This window comes from Zootoca vivipara, chromosome 17, assembly GCF_963506605.1.
Source record: "Zootoca vivipara chromosome 17, rZooViv1.1, whole genome shotgun sequence".
In the NCBI taxonomy this organism is placed as follows: domain Eukaryota; kingdom Metazoa; phylum Chordata; class Lepidosauria; order Squamata; family Lacertidae; genus Zootoca; species Zootoca vivipara.
Genome location: NC_083292.1, coordinates 14,549,311 through 14,573,937, shown reverse-complemented (window position 1 = coordinate 14,573,937; position 24,627 = coordinate 14,549,311). Strand labels below are relative to the sequence as shown.

Sequence of the window (24,627 nt, the reverse complement as noted above, 5' to 3'; positions counted from 1 at the left end):
AGCTGGGAAACACTGCATGGTGAACAGCTAGGAGAAGAAACACTGGAAGGGAGAGGGTTAACAGATTCACAGTCTCTGGGCAGCCTTCCTCCACTGCCCTTCCCAAAGCCGAGAAGAGCTCAGAAAGCGGCCTTTGACTGGACTTAACCACCCAGGGGTCCTTTACCTTTACCTTTACCTTACCTCACTTATTTGCCCTGGATGCCTCCTCAGCTTGGTCCCAGGCACATGGAATCCTGGGATATGTGGTTTCAAAAACACCTATTGTCTACATTCTAGAGCAGGCATCCCCAAACTTCGGCCCTCCAGATGTTTTGGACTACAATTCCCATCTTCCCCGACCACTGATCCTGTTAGCTAGGGATCATGGGAGTTGTAGGCCAAAACATCTGGAGGGCCGCAGTTTGGGGATGCCTGTTCTAGAGGGTGGGTGGAGAAATTTAGGTTGGGAGTGGTCAAATATGTCCCTCCAGTCCTCTCTTACCAGGCCCTCATAATTCTTGCAGGGCTACACATCTCTCCAGGACACAGACCATACCATGCCTGGTCCGTGACCTGAAATGTTTTTGCCAGGCTGCAATGTGTTCTTGAGCTGTGATAATACCTCTTACTGATTGGAATATAGGAGTGTTGGGGAGTGTGTTGAAACCTTTATGGTTTGCATGGCTGGAATGCATCGAATTCTACCAATGCCTTGTTCAAATTCACTATTCCATCTACTTTTGCTTCTGGCTCCACCAAGCACTTCTGAAAAAGTAGCTTCTGAAACATTCCTAGTGAGAGAATGCAGCCCCAGGAATTATTCCCCACCCCTGAGCTAGAGTCAGATGCTGAGACAGGTGAGGGAGGCCTTCAACAGACCACTAAGGCGTCAATAAGTTAGGTGGGGTTGGAGAAAGGACAGAGCTGGTTGGAAGGATTATCCAGATCAAGACCTGTTAAGCTTTCTCCCTCCTGGCCCCTCATCCGCCAGGGCAAATTCCTCAGAGAGCCAGTGTGGTGTAGTGGTTAAGAGTGGTAGACTCGTAATCTGGTGAACCGGGTTCGTGTCTCCGCTCCTCCACATGCAGCTGCTGGGTGACCTTGGGCTAGTCACACTTTTGAAGTCTCTCAGCCTCACTCACCTCACAGAGTGTTTGTTGTGGGGGAGGAAGGGAAAGGAGAATGTTAGCCGCTTTGAGACTCCTTAGGGAAGTGATAAAGCGGGATATCAAATCCAAACTCTTCCTCTCAGTCTTCTGTTAAGAGGGAAACAGTGGTTTCTCAAGTTCCCCCCATTTGTTCACTCCCCATTCCTATTGCTGCAAACGTTGCCACAGAAAGTTCATGTTTCTGTCGTCCCAGGACAAAGTCAGGAGTTCCTGATCTTTCAAATACTCTTTCTGATGCAAATGTGAAATGTCTTCTCTGTTCATTGGCTGACTTGGAATGTCCCGCCTCCACAGCGGGAGGGGCATTTCTAGCAAAGCCAATAGGCTTTAAACGACATACCTGTCATCATTAGGTCCTGGAGGATATAAGAGAAAGAGCAGTACGGTCCCTGCCAGTTCTCTATTTCTTTGAGAAAGTCAGTCTCCTTTAGGGAGCTCAACATGGCCTGGTTTCTGTCCTTCCTTGCATTTCTCAGCTCCTTCTCTGGTAAGGATGTAGAGGACTCTCTTCCCATAGATCTAATTCCCAACAACTAAACTATTTATATTGCACATTGATCTCCGTGCTTGCCTATTATATTTAAGCACCCTAAGTGAATCAAGACAATGGTTTTCATTTCTTTTTTACACAGGTGTCATTTCAGAGTCTCCTATGACTCAAGCAGCCTCTGAGTCTGTGTCTGGTGGACAAATCGCTAGGCTTTCCTGCACCCCCAATGGTAAAGTGAGCTACATTGCTTGGTATCAACAGAGACCTGGACTGGGCCCTCGCTATGTGCACCAAAATGGCCAAAACCGAGGTGTGGGCATCCCGGATCGATTCACCGCTTCCCTCTCTGGAAATGTCGGCTATTTAACCATCACCAACACTCAGGCTGAAGATGAGGCTTATTATTATTGCGGCACATGGTATGCCAGTATTAGTGAGTTCCACAGTGCTCAAATCTAATGGGGAACTGAGACAAAAACCTCTCTTCCTCCTTCAGAGCTAGGAGTTCAGATTTGCTACATAGCTTCATTTGAGTTTTACATGGGACTCTTTGAATAGGGACGCTCCAGGTGTCCCTATTTTCCAGGGACAGTCCGGGATTTACAGAAGTCACCCTGGTTTCTGATCTGATCCCTGAATGTCCCAATTTCCCTTAGGACAGGCATCCCCAAACTCGGCCCTCCAGATGTTTTGGCCTACAACTCCCATGATCCCTAGCTAACAGGACCAGTGGTCAGGGATGATGGGAATTGTAGTCCAAAACATCTGGAGGGCCGAAGTTTGGGGATGCCTGCCTTAGGATGTCTCTATTTCAGAGAAATGTTTGAGGGTATGTTATGCAACCCCCTAGTCACGGAAATAAGTAACTATACAGCCTTTAGAAGACATCTGTGTTGGAGATTCATTCCCCGTGTGCAGTCATGGGATTGTTGTCTATCACATGACAGTGTTTTCATTCCGCAGAGTGGGAAGTGGGAAGTGACGTAGACAGGATGTTTGTCTTACTGTGTTCCTGCAGTGGGACTGTTGTCCTTTGTTCTCTCTCTTAGCTGTCTGATGCTAGAGAGAGAGGGAGCCATGTTGCAGTGCTCCGTGTGTAAATAAAGTACATTAGCCAAGATGCTGTGCTACTGAGTTTTGTTGTGCAACTGTGCAAAACCTCTGCAGATCCCTAAGGTGTGCTGATGCCTTCTGGCACCAGTCACTGTGATGTTCGGGCTAAGGAATGCTTTCGAAGCTCCCGAACGGTCGCCCAGGAGGGAAGGAACATGGCAGTCAGGCATGTGTCTCTGCCAAGGTTCTACTTGTGAGTAGGCAACCTCCTGACAATCTTAAGGCAGCCTTGTACAGGGAAGCTTTTTTAATGTTCAATGTTTTATTCTGTTTTTATTTTTATTTTTATTTAATAATAATATTGAAGCTGATTCAGAAAACAAAATATTAGTTAAATAACAATATTAAAGATGAGAATTACAAATTGCAATATAAATAAGAATATAATAAACATAGGAAATGACGAACACTGGTGGAGGGAAGTCACGTAGGTGTAACATTTATGTTTGTGTTTTTGTATTGTCGGTATTTGAATGATTGTAGTTGTAATGTTGTGTGTGCATTGTATATAATAAAACAACAACAACAACAACAACAAATATTAATAATAAAAATATTGAATAGGACATTCCTATTTTCTTCGGAGAAATGTTAGAGTGTATATGAGAGGGATTGCAACTCATTGCAGTCCTTTATCCAGGTCAAAAATCACTCATCCAAAAGTGGGCATAGATCAACACACATAGCAGGTTTCGAATTTTTACTCCAAGTTTATTCAAGGTATTTACTCCTCCATCAACATCATCCATTGCTGAAAATTTCTGCATTTGGCACAGATGCCAGAGGGGCTGCATGTTTAAGATACCAGGGGGGGAAATACCCCGTGAAACTTGTGGCAGTTTAAACTCAGAATTTATGCTTCGTTTTACTGCCCTGGTGATATCACTAGCCAGACATAGTAACATAACAGTAAAATATCTGCAAGTGTGTGTGTGTGTGTGTGTGTGTGTGTGTGATATAATATATAATATTAAGATAATATAATAAATATAATATATATAAATATCTATATCTATATATCTACCGTATATCTATCTATATACATACATACATACATACATACATACATACATACATACATAGGTAAAGGTAAAGGGACCCCTGACCATTAGGTCCAGTCGTGACCGACTCTGGGGTTGCACGCTCATTTCGCATTATTGGCCGAGGGAGCCGGCGTATAGCTTCCAGGTCATGTGGCCAGCATGACAAAGCCGCTTCTGGCAAACCAGAGCAGCACATGGAAACGCCGTTTACCTTCCCGCTGTAGCGGTTCCTATTTATCTACTTGTACTTTGACGTGCTTTCGAACTGCTAGGTTGGCAGGAGCTGGGACCAAGCAACGGGAGCTCACCCCGTCACAGGGATTCGAACCGCCGGCCTTCTGATCAGCAAGCCCTAGGCTCAGTGGTTTAACCACAGCGCCACCTGGGTCCCTATACATACATACATACATACATACATACATACATACATACATACATACACACATATATATATATCCACATCAGCTAAAAGGGTTCTGAAAAGTCTGGTCTGAATCAGGCTTCCAAAATTCTCACGAGGCCACATTCCTCACTGTTCTAAGATGTTCCACTTGAAAAAAGCGTTTTCACTAGGTTGGAATGTGTCATTGGAAGGTAAGCTCTTGGTTAGTGGAATGAAGGGGTGTTGGGGAGTGTGTTGGAACCATGGAATTTTGCATGGCTGGAATGTACCCTACTGTGCAAAGATAAGGGTCAGACTCACTAGTCCATCTACTTTTGTTTCCGGAAACACTCCCCCCCCCCCACCCACACACTGCATGCAGCCCCTGAAAACTTTCTCCTGGTGAAATGTAGCCATGGGAATTTCCCCCTGATCCTGAGCTAGAGGGCAGACTCAGATGCTGGGACAGTATCCTGTGCACAGGAGAAGGAGGCTTTGAATGGAGACTTCTATGGTGGCTTTAAATAAGTTTGATGGTGATGGGGAAAAGGCCTGAGAAGAGGAGCTGGCTGTAGGGATCCTCAGGGACAGACCTGTTTACGTGTTCCCTTCCTGCCCCATTGTTCTCAAGGACAGATTTATTTGTCCTTGGATTACTGTTTAGAGAGAGAAAATGGTATTTCTCAAGATTGGAAGATGTTTATTGAATATATGGGGGGGATTGTGTACACTTGAAAACGTTGGCAGCATTAAGATAAATTCAACAGTGTAAATAAGTTTTGATGGATGTAATAATGGAACACTGAATGGTTTAATAAAAAAAATCCTTCAGTAGCACCTTAAAGACCAACTGAGTTTATATTTTGGTATGAGCTTTCGTGTGCATGCACACATCTGAAGAAGTGTGCATGCACACGAAAGCTCATACCAAAATATAAACTCAGTTGGTCTTTAAGGTGCTACTGAAGGATTTTTTTTATTTTGCTTCGACTCAGACCAACACGGCTAACCACCTGTAACTGAATGGTTTAGTTCGTGTAAAATATGCAGGGATTTGCGTTATGCAAAATGAGCCATGGAAAGAGAAAAAGTCATTGATATTTTAAGGTTGTTTAAACGAATATTCTAAAATGTAAAACAGAAAATTTAATAAAAATTATTAAAATATATTTCCCAAGTTTCCATCTCACACCCACCCTGCCTAATTTGTTTTCGCGAGAATTCTCATTCCAGTGATCAATGCTTCACAAACTTCATCTTTCTCTCATCCCAACACAAAATCAAGAACCTTCCCTCTTCTTTTTAAATACTCTTCCTCATGCAAATATCTTCATTGTTCATTGGCTGAGATAAATTGTCCCACCTCCTCAGAGGAGGAGTGGCATTTTAGCAAAGCCAATGGGCACCAATAGCTTTATATGACAGGACCTTTGTCTCCAGTTCCTGGGGAGATTTAAGACAGAAGCAGGAAGGTTCATCCAGGTACCCTTTGTTTTTAGAAAAGTCCAACCATGCTCACCAAAGCCTGGGCTCTGTCCTTCCTTGCACTTTTCAGCTACTTCTCAGGTAAGGATGTGGAGGACTCACACTCCTCAGGACTCTGGGTGAACAACAAACAGATGTTATGTGTTTATCGTAGTGCTTCCTTTATATTTGGAAGCAGAAACAAGATTCAATGTTTTCCTTTCCATTTTTCCATCTTCCAAAGGTGCCATTTCACAGAATACAATGACTCAACCTGCGACTGAGTCTGCATCCCCAGGAAACACTGTTAAACTCTCCTGCACCGCCAGCAGTAGTCGTAGCTATATTTACTGGCATCAACAGAGAGCTGGACGAGCCCCTCGCTTTGTGCATTATAATGGTGGCAGCAGGGGAGAAGGGATCCCTGATCGATTCACCGCTTCCCTCTCTGGGAATAGGGGCTATTTAACCATCACCAACATCCAGGTTGACGATGAGGCTGTCTATTACTGTGGGGATTGGTTCGGCAGCGAGTTACACTGTGATCAAGTCTGATGGGGAAATGAAACAAAAACATCCACGCTTCCTCCTTCAGAGCAAGGAGTTTATATTCACTACAGAGCTTTCTTCATTCTGAGCCTGAAGCCTTTTCAATAGCAGAGTTGGATAGAACTAAAACAGGCATCCCCCAAACTTCGGCCCTCCAGATGTTTTGGACTACAATTCCCATCATCCCTGACCACTGGTCCTGTTAGCCAGGGATCATGGGAGTTGTAGGCCAAAACATCTGGAGGGCCGCAGTTTGGGGGTGCCTGAACGAAAATGACCCCTGATTCCAGCCCTTGCTCCACGTCAATATGACCCAGCAAGCAATTGCTTTGAAATGCTTTGTTTCATCACCTGTTGTTGCCCTGGGGTCTTTAGAGCAGGAAAGGTGGAATAACTTTATTAAAGACCCGAAATACTTAATATTAAAAGGGTAAGCCATTAGGCAAAAATGTTTGGAAATCCAAGTCTTACTCAAAGGCCTGAAGGAGTAGCACTGGGCCACTGACAGGTGACATCCGATTTCCGATTACGCACCATTAGTGTTCATGGTGCTGTAATTAGCTGATACGATGCCTGGTATTCCAGCTTTAGACATTAGAGGGAGATGTCGGTCCACTCCCCCCCCCCCCATCGGCAGATATGGCGATGTCAGATGCTATCTGCACCCTCTACACCTGTGACGTGTGGCTACATGTCTGGTCCTTCCAGTTCAGCCATGCTCAGAGTTAGTGTCATATGAAGAAATGTGGTGACTTAACATAGTTATTTTTTAAATAAAAAAAGTAAAGGACCCCTGGACAGTTAAGTCCAGTGAAAGGCGACTATGGGGTTGCGGTGCTCATCTTGCTTTCAGGCCGAGGTAGCCAACATTTGTCCACAGACAGCTTTCCGGGCCATGACTAAACCGCTTCTGGTAGGGCGGGACACCGTGATAGAAATCAGAGCGCATGGAAATGCTGTTTACCTTCCCAGTGTGGTGTAGTGGTTAAGAGCAGTAGACTCGTAATCTGGGGAACCGGGTTCGGGCCTCGCTCCTCCACATGCAGCTGGGCTAGTCACACTTCTCTGAAGTCTCTCAGCCCCACTCACCTCACAGAGTGTTTGTTGTGGGGGAGGAAGGGAAAAGAGAATGCTAGCCGCTTTGAGACTCCTTCGGGTAGTGATAAAGCTGGATATCAAATCCAAACTCTTCTTCTTCTTCTACTGCAGCGGTACCTATTAATCTACTTGCACCAGCGTGCTTTCGAACTGTTAGGTTGGCAGGAGCTGGGACAGAGATATGGGAGCTCACCCTGTCATGCGGATTCGAACTGCTGACCTTCCGATCAGCAAGCTGAAGATGCTCAGTGGTTAGACCACAATGCCGCCTGCGTCCCCATACAGTTATACCTTGCGATGGCAAAGAGGGATGGAACAATATTTATGAATGTGCATTGGGTATGAATTAACTTTTGTTTCCGTTCACTGGAGCTGCACTTGTTCATTTTTTTTTTGTTCATTGTTTTCCACCGAGTTCATAGTTTTTAACTATTGAGGGCGCAGAGGATGTCTTCCCCTAAAAACTTTGGGAAATGTGTTGCTCCGGGCATGCATAAGTCCTTAGCTTTGATTCAGGTGTCCTTGAATTTCAAATCCCAGGACTTACTTAGACAAAGCCAGGGGTCTTTCTCCTCCTTTAAAAAAATAAGCATCTCTGCTCATTGGCTGGCCTAGAATATCACACCTCCTTCGAGGAGGCGGGGCATCTCAAGCGAAGCCAATGGGCATCAATGACTTTACATGACAGGTCCTTTTTCAGCTTTGGTTCCTGGGGGATTTAAGGAGGAAGATTGAGTCTCATCGCTACCCTTTTGCTTCAGAGAGGCAAACTCTTTAAGGGATCTCACCATGTGCAAAGCTCTGTGTTTCCTTGCTCTTCTCAGTTACTTCTCAGGTAAGTTTGTAGTTAATTCACTTTCACAGCAGCCCAAAGGCTAACCTAGTTGTATTGTGCTATTGCTCTATGACTGGAACGTAGCACCTAAAAGATTTTCCCACCCCTTCCAACAGACCTCTGTGCCCTGCAGGACGGGAACTCCAGCAGATCCCAACCCAACTGGAGATCTGATCTGTATACATAGGAACAGGGTCTTCCGTGTGGTGGCACCTAAACTTTAGATTTCCCTCCTGCTAAATATTAGGGGCCATCTCTGTTGTCTATTTGACACCTACTGAAGATCTCCCTCTTCCAACAAGCCTTTCAGGTGGAACTTCTGTGTGTGCTAGATCGATAGACTTTGTGTATGTGTACGAAATTGTTTTCATTGTTTGGATATGAATTTCTAAAGTGGTTTTATCGCTGCTGGTTTTTTTAAATTGTTAAATCACTTCGAGATACCATATTGGCCTGAATATAAGCCCCTTTTTTTCCAAATTCCAACTGCGAAAGGTTAAAGTGCAGCTTAAATTCGCGACCTTACAAAAATTGGCTTTTACAATATCACTGCTGAAACAGACATACGGTGAAATGGAACAGGTGTGAGTGCCTGCAGAATTTTAAAGGAGCGGCTTATATTCAGTCTATTATGGTATGTTATAGGAATTGGTGTGCAAATGGAAGGAAATAAACAAATAGCTGCTTTTCTGATATTTGGCAGCACATAAAATATATTGAGCTTATATGATTTGTTTTTGTTTGTTTGTTTGTTTTTGTTTGCAAAGGGGTCATTTCCCAGTCACCTTGGACTCAGCCCACCTCCGAGTCTATATCCCCAGGACAAACGGCTAAACTCCCTTGCACCGTCAGTGGTACCGTGAATACTATTTTCTGGTATCAACAGAGATCTGGACAGGTCCCTCGCTATGTGCATTATGCTGGCGGCACCAGGGGAGAAGGAATCCCCAGTCGTTTCACGGCTTCTGTCTCTGGGAACATTGGCTATTTAACAATCACTAACATTCAGGGTGAAGACGAAGCAGATTATTATTGTAACATGTGGTCTAGCAGTGCCAGCTCGTCGCACCGTGAAAAATTCTGATGGGGAACTGAGACAAAAACTGTCTAACGGAGGGTAAAGGATCATTTGTTTTGTGCCTGAAGAAGACTAGTGTTCAGAACAAATATTGTCTCTGTTTGATACATTGATAAAAAGTTTTAGTTGTACGTAAATATCTTCATTCCAAGAAGGGATGGAAGAATGTCAATTCTGGCCGATTTGGTTTCTCGTTTTTCCAATCTTAAATTCAATTAGCCACATTTCTGCAGCACTCAAAAAATTCCTCAATATTTTAGTACATAATAAACACATTTTTCTAGAGAGTTTTAACTAAAGTACATATTTTTTGCAAGCAATTTCCCCTAACGGTATGCAGTTTTGCATGCAATTTTTACAAATATATTCATTTTTTATGCACACTTTCCCATTTTGCTTATTAGTCTTTGGTTGGAGAACTGCTATTGATCCTTTTACTTAGCTTAATAGCAGTCCAGCTGAGGATGACTATTGTGATCAGAATAATTGGAGGGGGAAGGTTTAAAATGTTGCTGTCCTTGCAGTTGTGCTCCAGTGAAAAGGGTAAAGGGGGACTGGACTCCAGGACAAAAAAAATATTCACCTGAAGGCCGCTGCCTCTGCTTTCATGCTGATCAATCAGAGGTCGCGTTGTAGGCCTTGTATATTAGACAGTAGGTCAGAAGTAGCCCAGGGGTGCAGATTGCACTCTTCTGAACAAGACTGTAAGTAAGGCAACAGGCATGTTTCTTGGAGAATACACAGATTTCCTGGAGAAGGTACAAAATGGAATCAAGATATGCACATTCCATATATATAATAAACCCACACCTGGCATGAGGGTTACACTCTCGGGATAATGCCTAAAGCCAAAATCATGTACAGTGGTGCCTCGACTTACGAATTTAATCTGTTCCGAAGGCACCTTCGTAAGTCGAAAAACGCCATTGGAAACGCGATTTCCCATAGGAATGCATTGAAAACGGGAAAATTTGTAAGTCGAAGCAACCCTATCTAAAAATTCGTAAGTCGGAAAATCCCTATCTAAAACCGCCGCGATTTTCCCCCGAATGTCGAGACATTCGTAAGCGTGTGGCCATTACCCCCATTCGTAAGTTGAAAAATTCGGTTGTCGAGTCGTTTGTAAGTCGAGGTGCCACTGTATAGTCAAAGCACATTGGTTGCAATGGTGGGTGGGATTTTTCCTGGACCTCCCCCCTTTCCCTACTCTCCATTTCCACCCTCTTTTTCAATTAAACAATTTTTTCTTACCAAGCACATAAAGCCGAATGTGTTTTTTCTTGCGGGCTTGTTTAATTTAGGTCTTGCGCAATTTAGGTCTTGTTAATTTTGGGTAACCTCTCTGTTGCCTGTTATTCCAGCTATTCCCCATAGGGGGAGATGTCAGCCCTTTCTCCACCAATTTTTGCGGAAATTGACTAAAGAACAACAACAATTATATCAGACACCACCTGAACACCTTTGCCACTCTGCTGGGAAGTGAAGCAGAAGCACATTTGGCATATGTGAGCAACTCTTTCAGAGGCTTCCTGTCCACTCAGAGATCAACTACACATTGGTATTTTTCTTTGCACGGGGCTGGGACTTTGTACTGGCCCTGCCTCCTGCCTCAATGGATGGTCTTGCTCTAGAAGGAAGATGAGGTTCCTCTTACCTCTCTCAGCTCTTAAGATCCAAGTGGATTCAGGCCATGTTCTTAAAATGTCCCACAATCATTGTGGATTCTGAAAACTTCAGGATGAAGAATTAAGGTTATAGGTCCTAACTAAAGACAAATGTCAACTGAAACTGATGGAATATACACAGCTTGCAGACTTAGCATATAGAATAAGAGAACAAGAAGAGCATACATTTAGAGAAGATTGGAAAACATTTATTGGATATGTGGGAAATAATATGGGAAACTTCACTTGGGCAAAAAAAATGAAAGGCACAAATACAGTCTTATTCAACATCTTTATAAACGACTTGGATGATGGGCTTGAGGGCATCCTGATCAAGTTTGCAGATGACACCAAATTGGGAGGGGTGGCTAATACCTCAGAGGACAGAATCACACTTCAAAATGACCTTAACAGATTAGACAACTGGGCCAAAGCAAACAAGATGAGTTTGAATAGGGAGAAATGTACTACACCTGGAAGGGGGGGGATGAAAGGCACAAATACAAGACACCTGGCTTGAGATCAGTACATGTGAAAATTATCTAGGAGTCTTGGTAGACCACAAACTTGATATGAGTCAACAGTGTGATGCAGCAGCTAAAAAAGCCAATGCGATTCTGGGCTGCATCAATAGGAGTACAGCATCCAGATCAAGGGAAGTAATAGTACCACTGTATTCTCCTCTGCTCAGACCTCACCTGGAATACTGTGTCTAATTCTGGGCACCACAGTTCAAGAAGGATACTGACAAGCTGGAACGTGTCCAGAGGGGGGGCAACCAAAATGGTCAAAGGCCTGGAAACGATGCTTTATGAGGAACGGCTTAGGGAGCTGGGTATATTTAGCCTGGAGAAGAGAAGGTTAAGGGGTGATATGATAGCCATGTTCAAATATATTAAAGGATGTCATATAGAAAAGGGTGAAATGTTGTTTTCTGCTGCTCCAGAGAAGCGGACACGGAACAAAGGATTCAAACTACAAGAAAGAATCATAGAATCATAGAATTGGAAGAGACCACAAGGGCCATCCAGTCCAACCCCCTGCCAAGCAGGAAACACCATCAAAGCATTCTTGAAATTCCACCTAAACATTAGGAAGAACTTCCTGACAGTAAGAGCTGTTTGGCAGTGGAATTTGCTGCCAAGGAGTGTGGTGGAGTCTCCTTCTTTGGAGGTCTTTAAGCAGAGGCTTGACAGCCATATGTCAGGAATGCTTTGATGGTGTTTCCTGCTTGGCAGGGGGTTGGACTGGATGGCTCTTTTGGTCTCTTCCAACTCTATGGTTCTATGGTTCTATGAATTGTGTACCGCTGAAAACACTGGCAACATTAAGATAAATTCAACAGCGTAAATAAGTTTTGATGCATGGAATAATGAATGCATGAATGGAACCAGTATACCTGAAGGAGCGTATCCACCCCCATCGTTCTGCCCGGACACTGAGGTCCAGAGCCGAGGGCCTTCTGGCAGTTCCCTCGCTATGAGAAGCCAAGTTACAGGGAACCAGGCAGAGGGCCTTCTCGGTAGTGGCACCCACCCTGTGGAATGCCCTCCCAAAAGAGGTCAAAGAGAACAACAATTACCAGACCTTTAGAAGGCATCTCAAGGCAGCCCTGTTTAGGGAAGGAAGCTTTCAATGTTTGGTGGATTTCTGTATTTTAGTATTTTGTTGGAAGCCGCCCAGAGTGGCTGGGGGAGCGCGGCCAGATGGGCGGGATATAAATAATAATAAATTATATTATTATTATTATTATTATTAAACTTTATTTGCATTAGCCATCGGCCATAGCAACAAAAGAGCATTGTGATATACCAGAACAAAATAAAAAGTTGATTGTAATAAAGCACAGTTTAGGATCCTGAATCAGCAGCCAAACAGTGGACCTTATTCTGATTGCCCCAGCTAAAAAACCTTGCAACTTTGCTGTCATCTGCTCCTCTTGATCTGCCAGGAGAAAAGACACTGTGGCAGTGGTTTGGTGACCCGGAATGGACAATAAAAGGGGTGATAATCTTGTTCATCAGGTCTTCGTAAAGAGTGCATGCCAGGAGGGCATGCGCCACTGATTCGGTGCTGCCATCTCCACAGGGACATAACCGTTTTTCGTGTGGAATCTGTTGGACTTGTCCCTCAAGTACAGCCAAGGGCAATACATTCAGTCTTGTGAGGGTAAAAGTGTGTCTATATTTTGGAATTTCTAAGTTCTACAGATAGGGTGCCAGAGAATCAAAGTGGGAGGGTGGGAAATGGTCATACCATGGGCAAAATTTCCTTATTGTGGCCAAGTTGTTCTGACGCTCGGAATCATTTAGGCATTGGCAAATTAGACTGTTTGCTTTACAAAAACCCAAAGTGAGTAGTTCTTGTGGTGATAAGCAATAATGGAATACTGAATGGTATAGTTTTGAAAAATATGCAAGGATTTATGATACGTAAAATGAACCATGGAAAGAGAAGACGGGAAGACATGGATATCTTAAGGATGTAAAAATGAGTACTTTAAATTGTAAAACAGAAAATTTAATAAAAATTAATTAAAAAGAAAGAAAAAGAAAAGAAGAAGCTGGTAGAATGAAACAGAAATGCCTCAAAAAAAAGGCATGGATGGCTGGTACTCTGAAGCGAAGCCCCATATACTGCAATGTTTGGTTGCAGGGGACACTTAAATGTAGATACTGAGACCTTCTGCAAATTCACTCTAGCTTCTAACCAATGAGGAAGAGTCAGCATATTTGCATGAGAGACCCATTCTGGGTATTTGAGAGGGAGCGAGCATTGGAGAATAGCAACGGGCACCCTTTGACCTCAGAACCCTGGACAGCTCAGACACAATGGAGTGGTCCTTACTCCTTTTCATCTTCTTTACTTGCTGCTCAGGTGAAGAAAATCTTTCCTTCATGCTATTGTCCTCTACATAGGAAGGAAGGAAGCTATCTCATATTTGGTGAAACATATTTGGTGAAACAACCTTAGGGTTGCCTGCACTGACTGGCAGGGTTTCTGTTCTCTGCCGTGCCTGGCACTGTCGGTATGCAAAGCAGATGCTAGACCACTAAACTGTGCCCCGTCCTCATTATTTTGGTCTGATGCATTGGTTTACTTCTGTTACAACAAACAAACACTTATTGCTTCCTTCACAAATGTCCATTTCTCACCTCTCCAGGGTCCTTCGCCCAGTTTAATCTGACACAGCCAGCTGCTCAGTCTACATCCCTGGGAGGTACAGTCCAAATCTCTTGCACAATCAGCAGCAACTACCACTTTGGATCTTTAAACTGGTATCAACAAAAAGATGGGAAAAGCCCAAGTTTTCTCCTGCGGCGGGACATAGCTGCAGACAAGACAGAATTTGGTCCAGAGTTCTCCAGTCGCTTCTCTCATTCCAATGATGCTCCTAAACTAGTGGCCAATTTAATCATTGCCAACGTGCAGGCAAAGGATGAGGCAGACTATTACTGTTTTGCTGGAGCTGGCGGCAAGTCACACAGTGATAAAACCAGAAGGGGAACCTGACTCAAAAGTGCTTCCCCTTTCTCTCTGTTGATGGTCTCACATTGCCAAAGTCATTTTCCCCAGACCCCCCTTTCCCTTCTCTCCGTTTCCACCTTCCTCTTCATTTTTAAAAAAATTGTTTTTCCAAGCATAAAGCTGAATGTGTGTGAGCTAAATATGTGTGTTTCTTGCGGGATGCTTTCTTACAAATTGTGCAGTTTGGGTCTTGTTGATTTTCGGTAACCTCTCTGTTGCCTGTTATTCCAGCTTTTCCCTGTAGGGGGAGATGTCAGCCCTTTCTCTCCAAATTTTTGCAGAAATATATTATATCAGGCACCATCTGAGCACCCTGCAACTCTGCTGTGAAGTGAAGCAGAAGCACATTTGGCATATGTGAGCAACTCTGACAGAGGCTTCCTGTCCACTCAGGCATTTGATTGGTTTTCTATTGAGCTCACTACAATGGCTGTCACAAAGCAAGCTTATTTTTATTGGAGACGAAAAAATGTGTCCTCCTCAAGCATGGACTGCAGAAAAAACAACAACTTTACTTGCAGCTCTCAGCCCCAGCCCCCTCCTATTGACTCTTTAGCATTTGGATTACTAAAGGTAAAAGGTAAGGGACCCCTGGATGGTTAAGTCCAGTCAAAGGCGACTACAGTCATACCTCGGTTTGAGTATTTTCAGTTTAAGTACTCTGTGGACCTGTCTGGAACGGATTAATCCACTTTCCATTACTTTCAATGGGAAACTTTGCTTCAGGTTAAGTACGCTTCAGGTTAAGTACGGACTTCCGGAACCAATTACACTCATACCTCGGGTTAAGTATGCTTCAGGTTGAGTACTCCGTGGACCCGTCTGGAACAGATTAATCCACTTTCCATTACTTTCAATGGGAAAGTTCGCTTCAGGTTCAGTACGCTTCAGTTTAAGCACTCCACGGACCGTCTGGAACGGATTAATCCACTTTTCTTTACTTTCGATGGGAAAGTTTGCTTTAGGTTAAGTACAGACTTCTGGAACCAATAGTGTTTGTAAACCGAGGTACCACTGTATGGGGTTGCGGCGCTGGGAGAGAGCAACTATTAACAGGAAAGTAGACACTGAGCTTAGGGCTTGCTGATCAGAAGGTCAGCGGTTCGAATCCCTGTGGCGGGGTGAGCTCCCGTTGCTCGGTCCCAGCTCCTGCCAACCTAGCAGTTTGAAAGCACATCAAAATGCAAGTAGATAAATAGGAACCGCTACAGCGGGAAGGTAAACGGTGTTTCTGTGTGCTGCTCTGGTTCGCCAGAAGTGGCTTTGTCATGCTGGCCACATGACCTGGAAGCTATACGCCGGCTCCCTCGGCCAATAATGCGAGATGAGCGCGCAACCCCAGAGTCGGTCACGACTGGACCTAATGGTCAGGAGCCCCTTTACCTTTACCTAGACACTCCCCACATTTACACACACACATTCACATTTCCTCTCTTCCTTTTCTTATTCATAAACTATATATTACTCCCATTCCAGGGCAAAGCCATGACCCTTCTGTCTTCTTCTTTTAAAACTCTCCTTCATGCAAATATAGTCTCTGCTCACTGGCTGAGCTAAAATGTCCCGCCTTCTCAGAAGAGGAGAAGAGGCATTTCTAGCAAAGCCAGTGAGGGCCAACATCTTTATAGGATAGCTCCTTCCTCTTCAGTTCCTGCGGGGAGTATAGAAGGAAACAGGAAGGTCCCTGCTGCTTAACCTTTCTGTGGAGAAAGCCCAAGTCATTTAGAGAGCTTAACATGGCCTGGGCTCTGTCTTTCCTTGCACTTCTTGGCTATTTCTCAGGTAAGGATGTGGACGGTTCCCTTTCCATAGGCTTCTGGGCAAATTAGCACCAACTGTAGTGTGCTTTTATCATACCGGTTTTAGAATATTTGTGAGAAAATCCGGTGAATCAATACCTTTTCTCTCTTTCTTTTCTTTTTGAAAAGGTGTCATTTCTCAACATACAGTGACTCAACCTACATCAGAGTCTTTGTCCCCAGGACAAATGGCTAAACTCTCTTGCACTGCCAGCAGCAGTCCCAGCGGCGGCTATATTCACTGGTATCAACAGAAAGCTGGCCAGGCCCCTCGCTTTGTGCATTGTAATGGTTGCAGCAGAGGAACAGGGATCCCAGATCGATTCATTGCTACTGTCTCTGGGAATACTGGCTGTTTAACTATCAGCAACACCCAAGTTGAAGATGAGGCTCACTATTACTGTGGGGCTTGGTTTAACAGCTATAGCTTGTTGCACAGTGATTGAGTCTGATGGGGAACTGAGACAAAAACCTTCCGTCTTCCCCCTTCACATCTAGCAGCTTAGAATCACCAGTGATATGTCATGGATTTCTAATCAATATTGATCCAGAGGAGATTCCAATGTATAGTTAGCAGAGTTAGCAGAGTAACAACTTAAACACGTTGCGAGATTCCAAACAAACTAGGCCAGAGGCAATTGTATTTCAAGGCAAATGAGCATAATGGTCACAAATCCAATATATTCAGGATTGGCCCTGTCCATAAGAAATCCAGTTGCAGCAGACTTAAGTTAAACTTACAATAATTTATAATAATAATAATAATAATAATAATAATAATAATAATAATAATAATAATATAATAATAGGACTAAAACTTTAACCTTTAAAACCCTAAATGGCCTCTGTCCAGTATACCTGGAACTCTGCTGTGAAGTGAAGCAGAAGCACATTTGTCCACTCAGGCATTTTTCTTTGCATGGGACTGGGACTTTGTACTGGCCCTGCATTCTGTATATCCTGCCTCAATGGATGGCCGTGCCCTGGAAGGAAGTTGAGGCGCCTCTTGCCTCTTTCAGCTCTAATGATCCAGTTGGATTAAGACCATGTTTTTAAAACGTCGCTCAAACATTGTGGATTCTGAAAACTTCTAGATGAAGAATTAAGGTCATAAAGATAAAGGTGACCCCTGACCATTAGGTCCAGTCACAGATGACTCTGGGGTTGTGGCACTCACCTTGCTTTATTGACCGAGGGAGCCGGCGTACAGCTTCCGGGTCATGTGGCTAGCATGACTAAGCCGCTTCTGGCAAACCAGAGCAGCGCACGGAAATGCCGTTTACCTTCCCGCTGGAGCGGTACCTATTTATCTACTCGCACTTTGATGTGATTTCGAACTGCTAGGTTGGCAGGAGCAGGGACTGAGCAATGGGAGCTCACCCCGTCGCGGGGATTCGAACCGCTGACCTTCTGATCGGCAAGCCCTAGGCTCAGTGGTTTAACCCACAGCGCCCCCCCGGTCCCAATTAAGGTCATAGGTCCCGACTAAAGACAAATGGCAACTTAAACGGACAGAATATGCACAGCTTGCAGACTTAACATATAGAATAAGAGAACAAGAAGAACATAGGTTTAGAAAAGATTGGTAAAGTCTTCCTAAATTATAAAGCTCCAAAATACAGGCCAAGAGAGAACAGATCTGGGAAGAGTGAAGCATACAATGGGCACCAACAGTGAAAAGGCCCTGATCCGTGTAACTCCTGCCCTGTCATTTGATAGAGTGCCCACTTGCCCTCCTTCTTGACGTGGAATACTCTTTATTGGAGTCTCCAGTTCCAGTACAAAGACCAACAGAAGGGAAAGCAGGTACTTTGAAGTTCCCAACAACTGTTAATCAAGCAAGCACACAAGTCACCTTTGTCACAGTCAGGACGCCTATGTCCTGGCCAGGCCTGTGCCCAATCTTGTTTTTGTACAATCTTGTTTGTTCTCAGTAACCAAAATTATATTATCAACATATACAAGCAGAAAAGTTGTTTTCCTTCATTTGCAAGGAATCATAGAAGACAAAGTGACACTAATAAAGAAAAGTTCCAGGGTGGCAACAAAAAGCAAACTAAAAATGCTTTTGCAGCCATGTACAACCATGTACCATGTACAACCATGGAGCCACCTGGAATGAACAGAGACATAGGATTCTTATCTCATTATACATGATCAAGCTTTCCTTAGCACCTCAGCCCTTGCTCCCCCCACAAGACCAATTGCAGTCATTAACAGTCGTTAACAGTCATCAACAGGTTTACCACTCCTATCAGCCCATCACCCATTCCCATCACCCCCACCCTCTGACTATACATAAGGGTCTGGTTACTTCTGTTTCAGTGTATCTGATGAAGTGTGCATGCACACGAAAGCTCATACCAAAATAAAAACTTATTTGGTATTTAAGGTGCTACTGAAGGATTTTTTTATTTAATCAGAGGCAGCCACAGTTGCAAATGGCAACAAAATATCTGTGAAAGGAAGAGGAGTGGGTTTGCTCAAGTGTGTTGCCGGTAGAAATACTGTTTGTAATGAAGTGAGAGCAGAAGTTTACTTGCTCGAATTAGCAAATGATAAAGTTTTGAGAATTTAAATTCTAGATTGAAATTGACTACTTAATAGAGAAGGGGATTGTAACAAAAACACTGGGGCCTAATTTGAATAGTACAGTGCCTGGTATGTGGTGAACAATCTCATCCTTTTTTCCCACACTGTGGCTGCAGACCAAATCACCTGTAGGAGGAGTTATGAGATTCAGGTGAGGGTCAGGTGCCTTGTCATTCCCAGGAGGTATATAAGAGGACGACTTCGCCCTGGCCAGGCCTTTGCCCTGGGAAATGTCAGGCATGGGGTCGGAATGTGGCATCTCAATCTTTGATGCATAATGCAAAAACAGATGTTGTAAGGGTAGATAAGGAGAGTCCCGCTGGACCAGACCAAAGACCCATCGAGTCCAGCCTCATGTTCTCACAGTGGCCAAGAAGATGCCCCAAGCAGGACTGTGTACAAGTGAAATAGGCTTAACTCGAGTAGTCTAAGACTGTTGGTCCCTCCCTAGCCAAATTGGGGAGGTGCATTTGCATACAGGCTCTGGCAAGGGGTTTAAGATCAAAGAAGGGGAATAGGGCCAACAGATACCTGCTTTTCCGGAGGGAAAGCACATCGCTTTGGATTTACTGCCATGATGGTCCCAATTCTACTCCTGCTCCTCATTTGCTGCTCAGGTGAAGACAACATGCTTCTGTCTGTCCTCCATCCCTGACCGATGGTCTCTCCACTTGCTCTTTGTCCCTCTCAATCTACCTTGAAGTAAATGAAACTCCACATTTCGATCCGTTTTTATTCTCCTTCCCTGTCTCTTGCAGGAGCTCTGTCTCAGTTCACTCTGACTCAACCAGCTTCAGTGTCAGCCTCTCCGGCCAGTACAGTTCAACTCAACTGCACGATCAGTTCCCGGTTTGGAGGTTTTCTCTGGTATCAGCAAAAAGAAGGAGAGAGTCCCAGATTCCTTTTATGGCGGAACATAAATGATGACAAGACAGAGTTTGGCCCGGAGTTCTCCAGCCAATTCTCTTCTTCCAATGATGCCCCGAAGAAAGTGGCCTTTGTAACCATCACCAGCGTGCAGGCAGGGGACGAGGCAGTTTATTACTGTGCTGCGTCCTATTCTGCAAGTGGGTCTTACACGTTACACAGTGATACGGCTAGCAGAGGAACTGAAACAAAAACTCTTCATCCTCAAGCTCCTCAGGCTTCATTGCAGACTGTGTCAAGCTCATTTGAGCCTCCAACTTTAACTCTCCCCAGACTGCACAGTGGTTTGTGACTGCAAAATTCTCCAGTTGTTCTGAGACTCCAAATTTCTTGGGCCCAAAGCTAAGCAGCCTGGGGCTGATGGAAGTGTCATGGAATCCTAATGAGTATTGATCTAGTGGAGATTCCAATGTATAGTTAGCAGAGTAACAACGTAAACAATTGCGGGATTCCCAAAAAATAGACCAGAGGCAATTGATATTTCATCCAGCAGAGCTCTACTGCTACGGAAGGCAAATGAACATAATGGTCACAAATCCAATACATTCAGGATTGGCCCTGTCCATAAGAAATCCAGTTGCAGCAGCCTTAACTTAAACTTACAATAACTTATAATAAGGCTAAAACCTTAACACTAAGCAGAAAGAGGGGGAAGGAAGTCACATTCTGAAATGTTAAAATGATTATAACATTATTGAAATGTATGAAATAAAAAATCAGAAATAAAACAATTAAGATGAGAATAAAGAAATAAAAGAGCAACAGTGTGCTCCTGTTTTTGCCAAGGGCGCTGTTATGAAAAATGTACCCCAAAATGCGTTGCCTTTTAAGAAGGACAGACGCGGGTCGGAAGCTCCAAAATTTGCACTAAGTTCAGCTCCGCCGGGAAAATGACAGAGACCACACGATGCTGTCAGGAAAAACAAACTGATCCCTTTATTGCAGAATGCAAAGCTACAGCTGTAGGGTCCCTGCCTCTGGAAAGAAGGAAGGAACCCCGGGAAATGGTGAAGTCCCCCTATATACCCTCCTGTTCATGCATGGAAATCTCTGGACTAGGAGGGAGGGGGAGACAAGGGCGACGGGTGGGAGATCGGATTAGCTGGGTGCGGAGATGACTTTTCCTTTCAGATGGAGAGATGTCAATCTCTCTTCTCCTGTCGTTGATGGTGCTCCCTGTTGTTTGGCAGGAAGGGCAATCAGTCGAGATGGGTGCAGAGGTGGGGCAGTTCCTGGCGATTTCCATGGGGTGGAAGTCCGCCCGGCAGTGTTTTCCTCCAGGCCATGGAAGGGTGGGCTACGTTGAGGATGGCAATTTATTTGAATAAAGTTGTTCCAGCTAATCCCTCTATTGTCCGTGTGTCCTTGAATGGGTATAGGGTGGTAGTAGGGCAAGGTTCAGGTGGGTTGGGATCATACAGGGTTCATACAGAAAATATACCTGGAAAACATACCTAATGCAGGGATTTCTAATTAAAAGGTAGCAGTCCTGACATATACAGTTCTAAGATATAAAACAGCAATTCTAATACAGAGGCAGCGGATAGAGATTTCATGGTAAGAGAACATATAATAGGCTGTATTATTAACTTGAGTAGAAAAGTTTAACTTTGGATTTGGGCGGTTTCCCCCCCCCCCTTCTTCTGGAAACATTGTTTTGTTCTGGGCGGAGGGGAGGTGGAGAGGGGAAATGTGTGAGTTTATGCTAACTGTTGTGCATATGCAGATCCTTAAGCCTTCCTTCAGGCAGGGTCGAGTCCTAGCTGGAGGGGTGGGGAGACAGGGAAGATGGCATTGAACAGGATTCTGGGTATTGCAGCTGTCAAATTCTGTCACCCCTCTCTGTTCATTAATAATGGTGTCCTGCAAACCCCCCCCCCAATATGATTTTATAACAGCCCCCTCTCTGAGGCAATATTGTTGTGTAACAACCAATCATTGCCTCACATAATATTCTCCATTTCCCAGGTGGTACATTGGCACAACCTAGGGGTATGTGGTGGCGGCTCAAAGGGGGGCTTGGGAGAAGCATTTTATAAGAAATGGTATATGCCTTACATTACCGGGAAGGTCCACCAATGACTGAAAAATGCAGTTTCCTTGGAGTTTGCCTTTTGTGTGTTCTCAGGTGTAAAAGTTAGCTTTCTGGTCCCACACCTCCATCATGGCACAGCAGCAACAATCCCTGGTGAATCCCCTTAGGGCTTTCATATTGACCATGTCACCTGGCACTCACCATAGCTGCCACAGGTTTGGACATGTCATGAGAGAGATGCCCTTGCCTTGGGCTTTCTATGGGATTTTATTATTATAGGCTCTGGTCTTGCACTGTAGTAGGGCTCAGTTGCTCTTAAAGGGAGAAAGCTACTTGCACCTTGGATACACTTGCCCAATTAGAACTGACCCAATTAGAATTTATACAGCCCCATAAAAACCATTCTGAAAGGGCACATGTCCAAATTGGTCAATTTAATTCTATAAGGAATCATTCCTGGTAAATCAAGGCATATACACCTTCTTGTATCTGCTGTTTTCATGGATCCTGAAACTGCTTCTTGGTAAAAAGAAGGCTGGCACACTACAAAGTGCCAGGTGAGATAAGGAAATGTGGTCATAAATTGATCTAAATCTCAATAATGGACTATGCAATAGCCTGATCTATTAGAAAACATGAGTCCTCCATTGGGCGTATAAGGAATAATACCACCATACAATAACTTACTATACATTAAACATGAAAACAATTACACACAAAAATGCCCCCCCCCCTTTGTGGAAATAACATATACTTGTCAGGCATAGGTCAACGTTTCTGCATAATATCACGTAACATAAAACATAATTATATATCAGTTGCATATCTTGAGGCCAACTCTTAACAGGGCACAGAGTCCTGAAGTCAAAGAGAGCATATGTCCTTGCAATTCACTTTCCCCCCTTTGTCAGCCCATATCCTTTTGGAATGAGATAGTTGTGGCCAGTTTGAAAACTCTGGTGTCTGTTGTTGCAGGTAAAAGTCTTGTGGTCCGGAGGATTTGGGTTCAAGGTTTTTTCCATCATTGCGTCTGTAGTAACATCTGTAGAAGGAGTATGCTGTAAGGGGCAGGGTTTGGGGTACTTAAGGGCACAGTTAGAAGAAGGAAAGGGCAAAAGCCAAAGGGAAGAAGAGGGAAAAGGGGGGTGGAAATATCTCCTGGAGTTTTTTTGGGAAGCTGCAAACAATAAATGCATTAAGTATTTTATTCATCACATTTCTATATAATTACTACTGTTGTTAGCTGCTAAGTCTGTTTTCCTTTACCTAGGGGTTTATTATTATTGTTGTTGTTGTTTAGTCGTTTAGTCGTGTCCGACTCTTCGTGACCCCATGGACCATAGCACGCCAGGCACTCCTGTCTTGCACTGCCTCCCGCAATTTGGTCAAACTCATGTTCGTAGCTTCGAGAACACTGTCCAACCATCTTGTCCTCTGTCGTCCCCTTCTCCTAGTGCCCTCAATCTTTCCCAACATCAGGGTCTTTTCCAAGGATTCTTCTCTTCTCATGAGGTGGCCAAAGTATTGGAGCCTGAGCTTCACGATCTGTCCTTCCAGGGAGCACTCAGAGCTGATTTCCTTAAGAATGGATAGGTTTGATCTTCTTGCAGTCCATGGGACTCTCAAGAGTCTCCTCCAGCACCATAATTCAAAAGCATCAATTCTTCGGCGATCAGCCTTCTTTATGGTCCAGCTCTCACTTCCATACATCACTACTGGGAAAACCATAGCTTTAACTATACGGACCTTTGTCGGCAAGGTGATGTCTCTGCTTTTTAAGATGCTGTCTAGGTTTGTCATTGCTTTTCTCCCAAGAAGCAGGCGTCTTTTAATTTCGTGACTGCTGTCACCATCTGCAGTGATCAAGGAGCCCAAGAAAGTAAAATCTCTCACTGCCTCCATTTCTTCCCCTTCTATTTGCCAGGAGGTGATGGGACCAGTGGCCATGATCTTGGTTTTTTTGATGTTGAGCTTCAGACCATATTTTGCGCTCTCCTCTTTCACCCTCATTAAAAGGTTCTTTAATTCCTCCTCGCTTTCTGCCATCAAGGTTGTGTCATCTGCATATCTGAGGTTGTTGATATTTCTTCCAGCAATCTTAATTCCGGCTTGGGATTCATCTAGTCCAGCCTTTCGCATGATGAATTCTGCATATAAGTTAAATAAGCAGGGAGACAATATACAACCTTGTCGTACTCCTTTCCCAATTTTGAACCAATCAGTTGTTCCATATCCAGTTCTAACTGTAGCTTCTTGTCCCACATAGAGATTTCTCAGGAGACAGATGAGGTGATCAGGCACTCCCATTTCTTTAAGAACTTGCCATAGTTTGCTGTGGTCGACACAGTCAAAGGCTTTTGCATGGTCAATGAAGCAGAAGTAGACGTTTTTCTGGAACTCTCTAGCTTTCTCCATAATCCAGCGCATGTTTGCTATTTGGTCTCTGGTTCCTCTGCCCTTTCGAAATCCAGCTTGCACTTCTGGGAGTTCTCGGTCCACATACTGCCTAAGCCTGCCTTGTAGAATTTTAAGCATAACCTTGCTAGCGTGTGAAATGAGCGCAATTGTGCGGTAGTTGGAGCATTCTTTGGCACTGCCCTTCTTTGGAATTGGGATGTAGACTGATCTTCTCCAATCCTCTGGCCATTGCTGAGTTTTCCAAACTTGCTGGCATATTGGGTGTAGCACCTTAACAGCATCATCTTTTAAAATTTTAAATAGTTCAGCTGGAATATCATCACTTCCACTGGCCTTGTTATTAGCAGTGCTTTCTAAGGCCCATTTGACTTCACTCTCCAAGATGTCTGGCTCAAGGTCAGCAACCACACTACCTGGGGTGTACGAGACCTCCATATCTTTCTGGTATAATTCCTCTGTGT

General features: G+C 44.1%; 3 protein-coding genes across 5 annotated transcripts in view; all 3 read left to right on the top strand.

The window, feature by feature from the left end:
* Positions 1-24,627, top strand: part of LOC118075809 (immunoglobulin lambda-1 light chain-like) — a 170,557-nt gene that overhangs the window by 50,490 nt on the left and 95,440 nt on the right. The window lies entirely within an intron of this gene.
* LOC118078681 (immunoglobulin lambda-1 light chain-like) overlaps positions 1-24,627 on the top strand; it is a 103,333-nt gene that overhangs the window by 2,360 nt on the left and 76,346 nt on the right. The window lies entirely within an intron of this gene.
* LOC118075804 (immunoglobulin lambda-1 light chain-like) overlaps positions 1,525-24,627 on the top strand; it is an 87,698-nt gene continuing 64,595 nt past the window's right edge. The window contains exons 1-2 of one of the 3 annotated variants that reach the window (XM_060269579.1): positions 1,525-1,638; positions 1,784-2,080. In XM_060269579.1, coding sequence (XP_060125562.1) covers positions 1,593-1,638; positions 1,784-2,080 — 343 coding nt within the window. In that variant the 5' untranslated portion in view covers positions 1,525-1,592. Of the gene's footprint in view, positions 1,639-1,783; positions 2,081-13,645; positions 13,745-14,030; positions 14,349-16,049; positions 16,178-16,323; positions 16,627-24,627 lie in introns of those variants that run through there. The other 2 variants (XM_060269577.1, XM_060269578.1) reach the window with 2 other exon arrangements.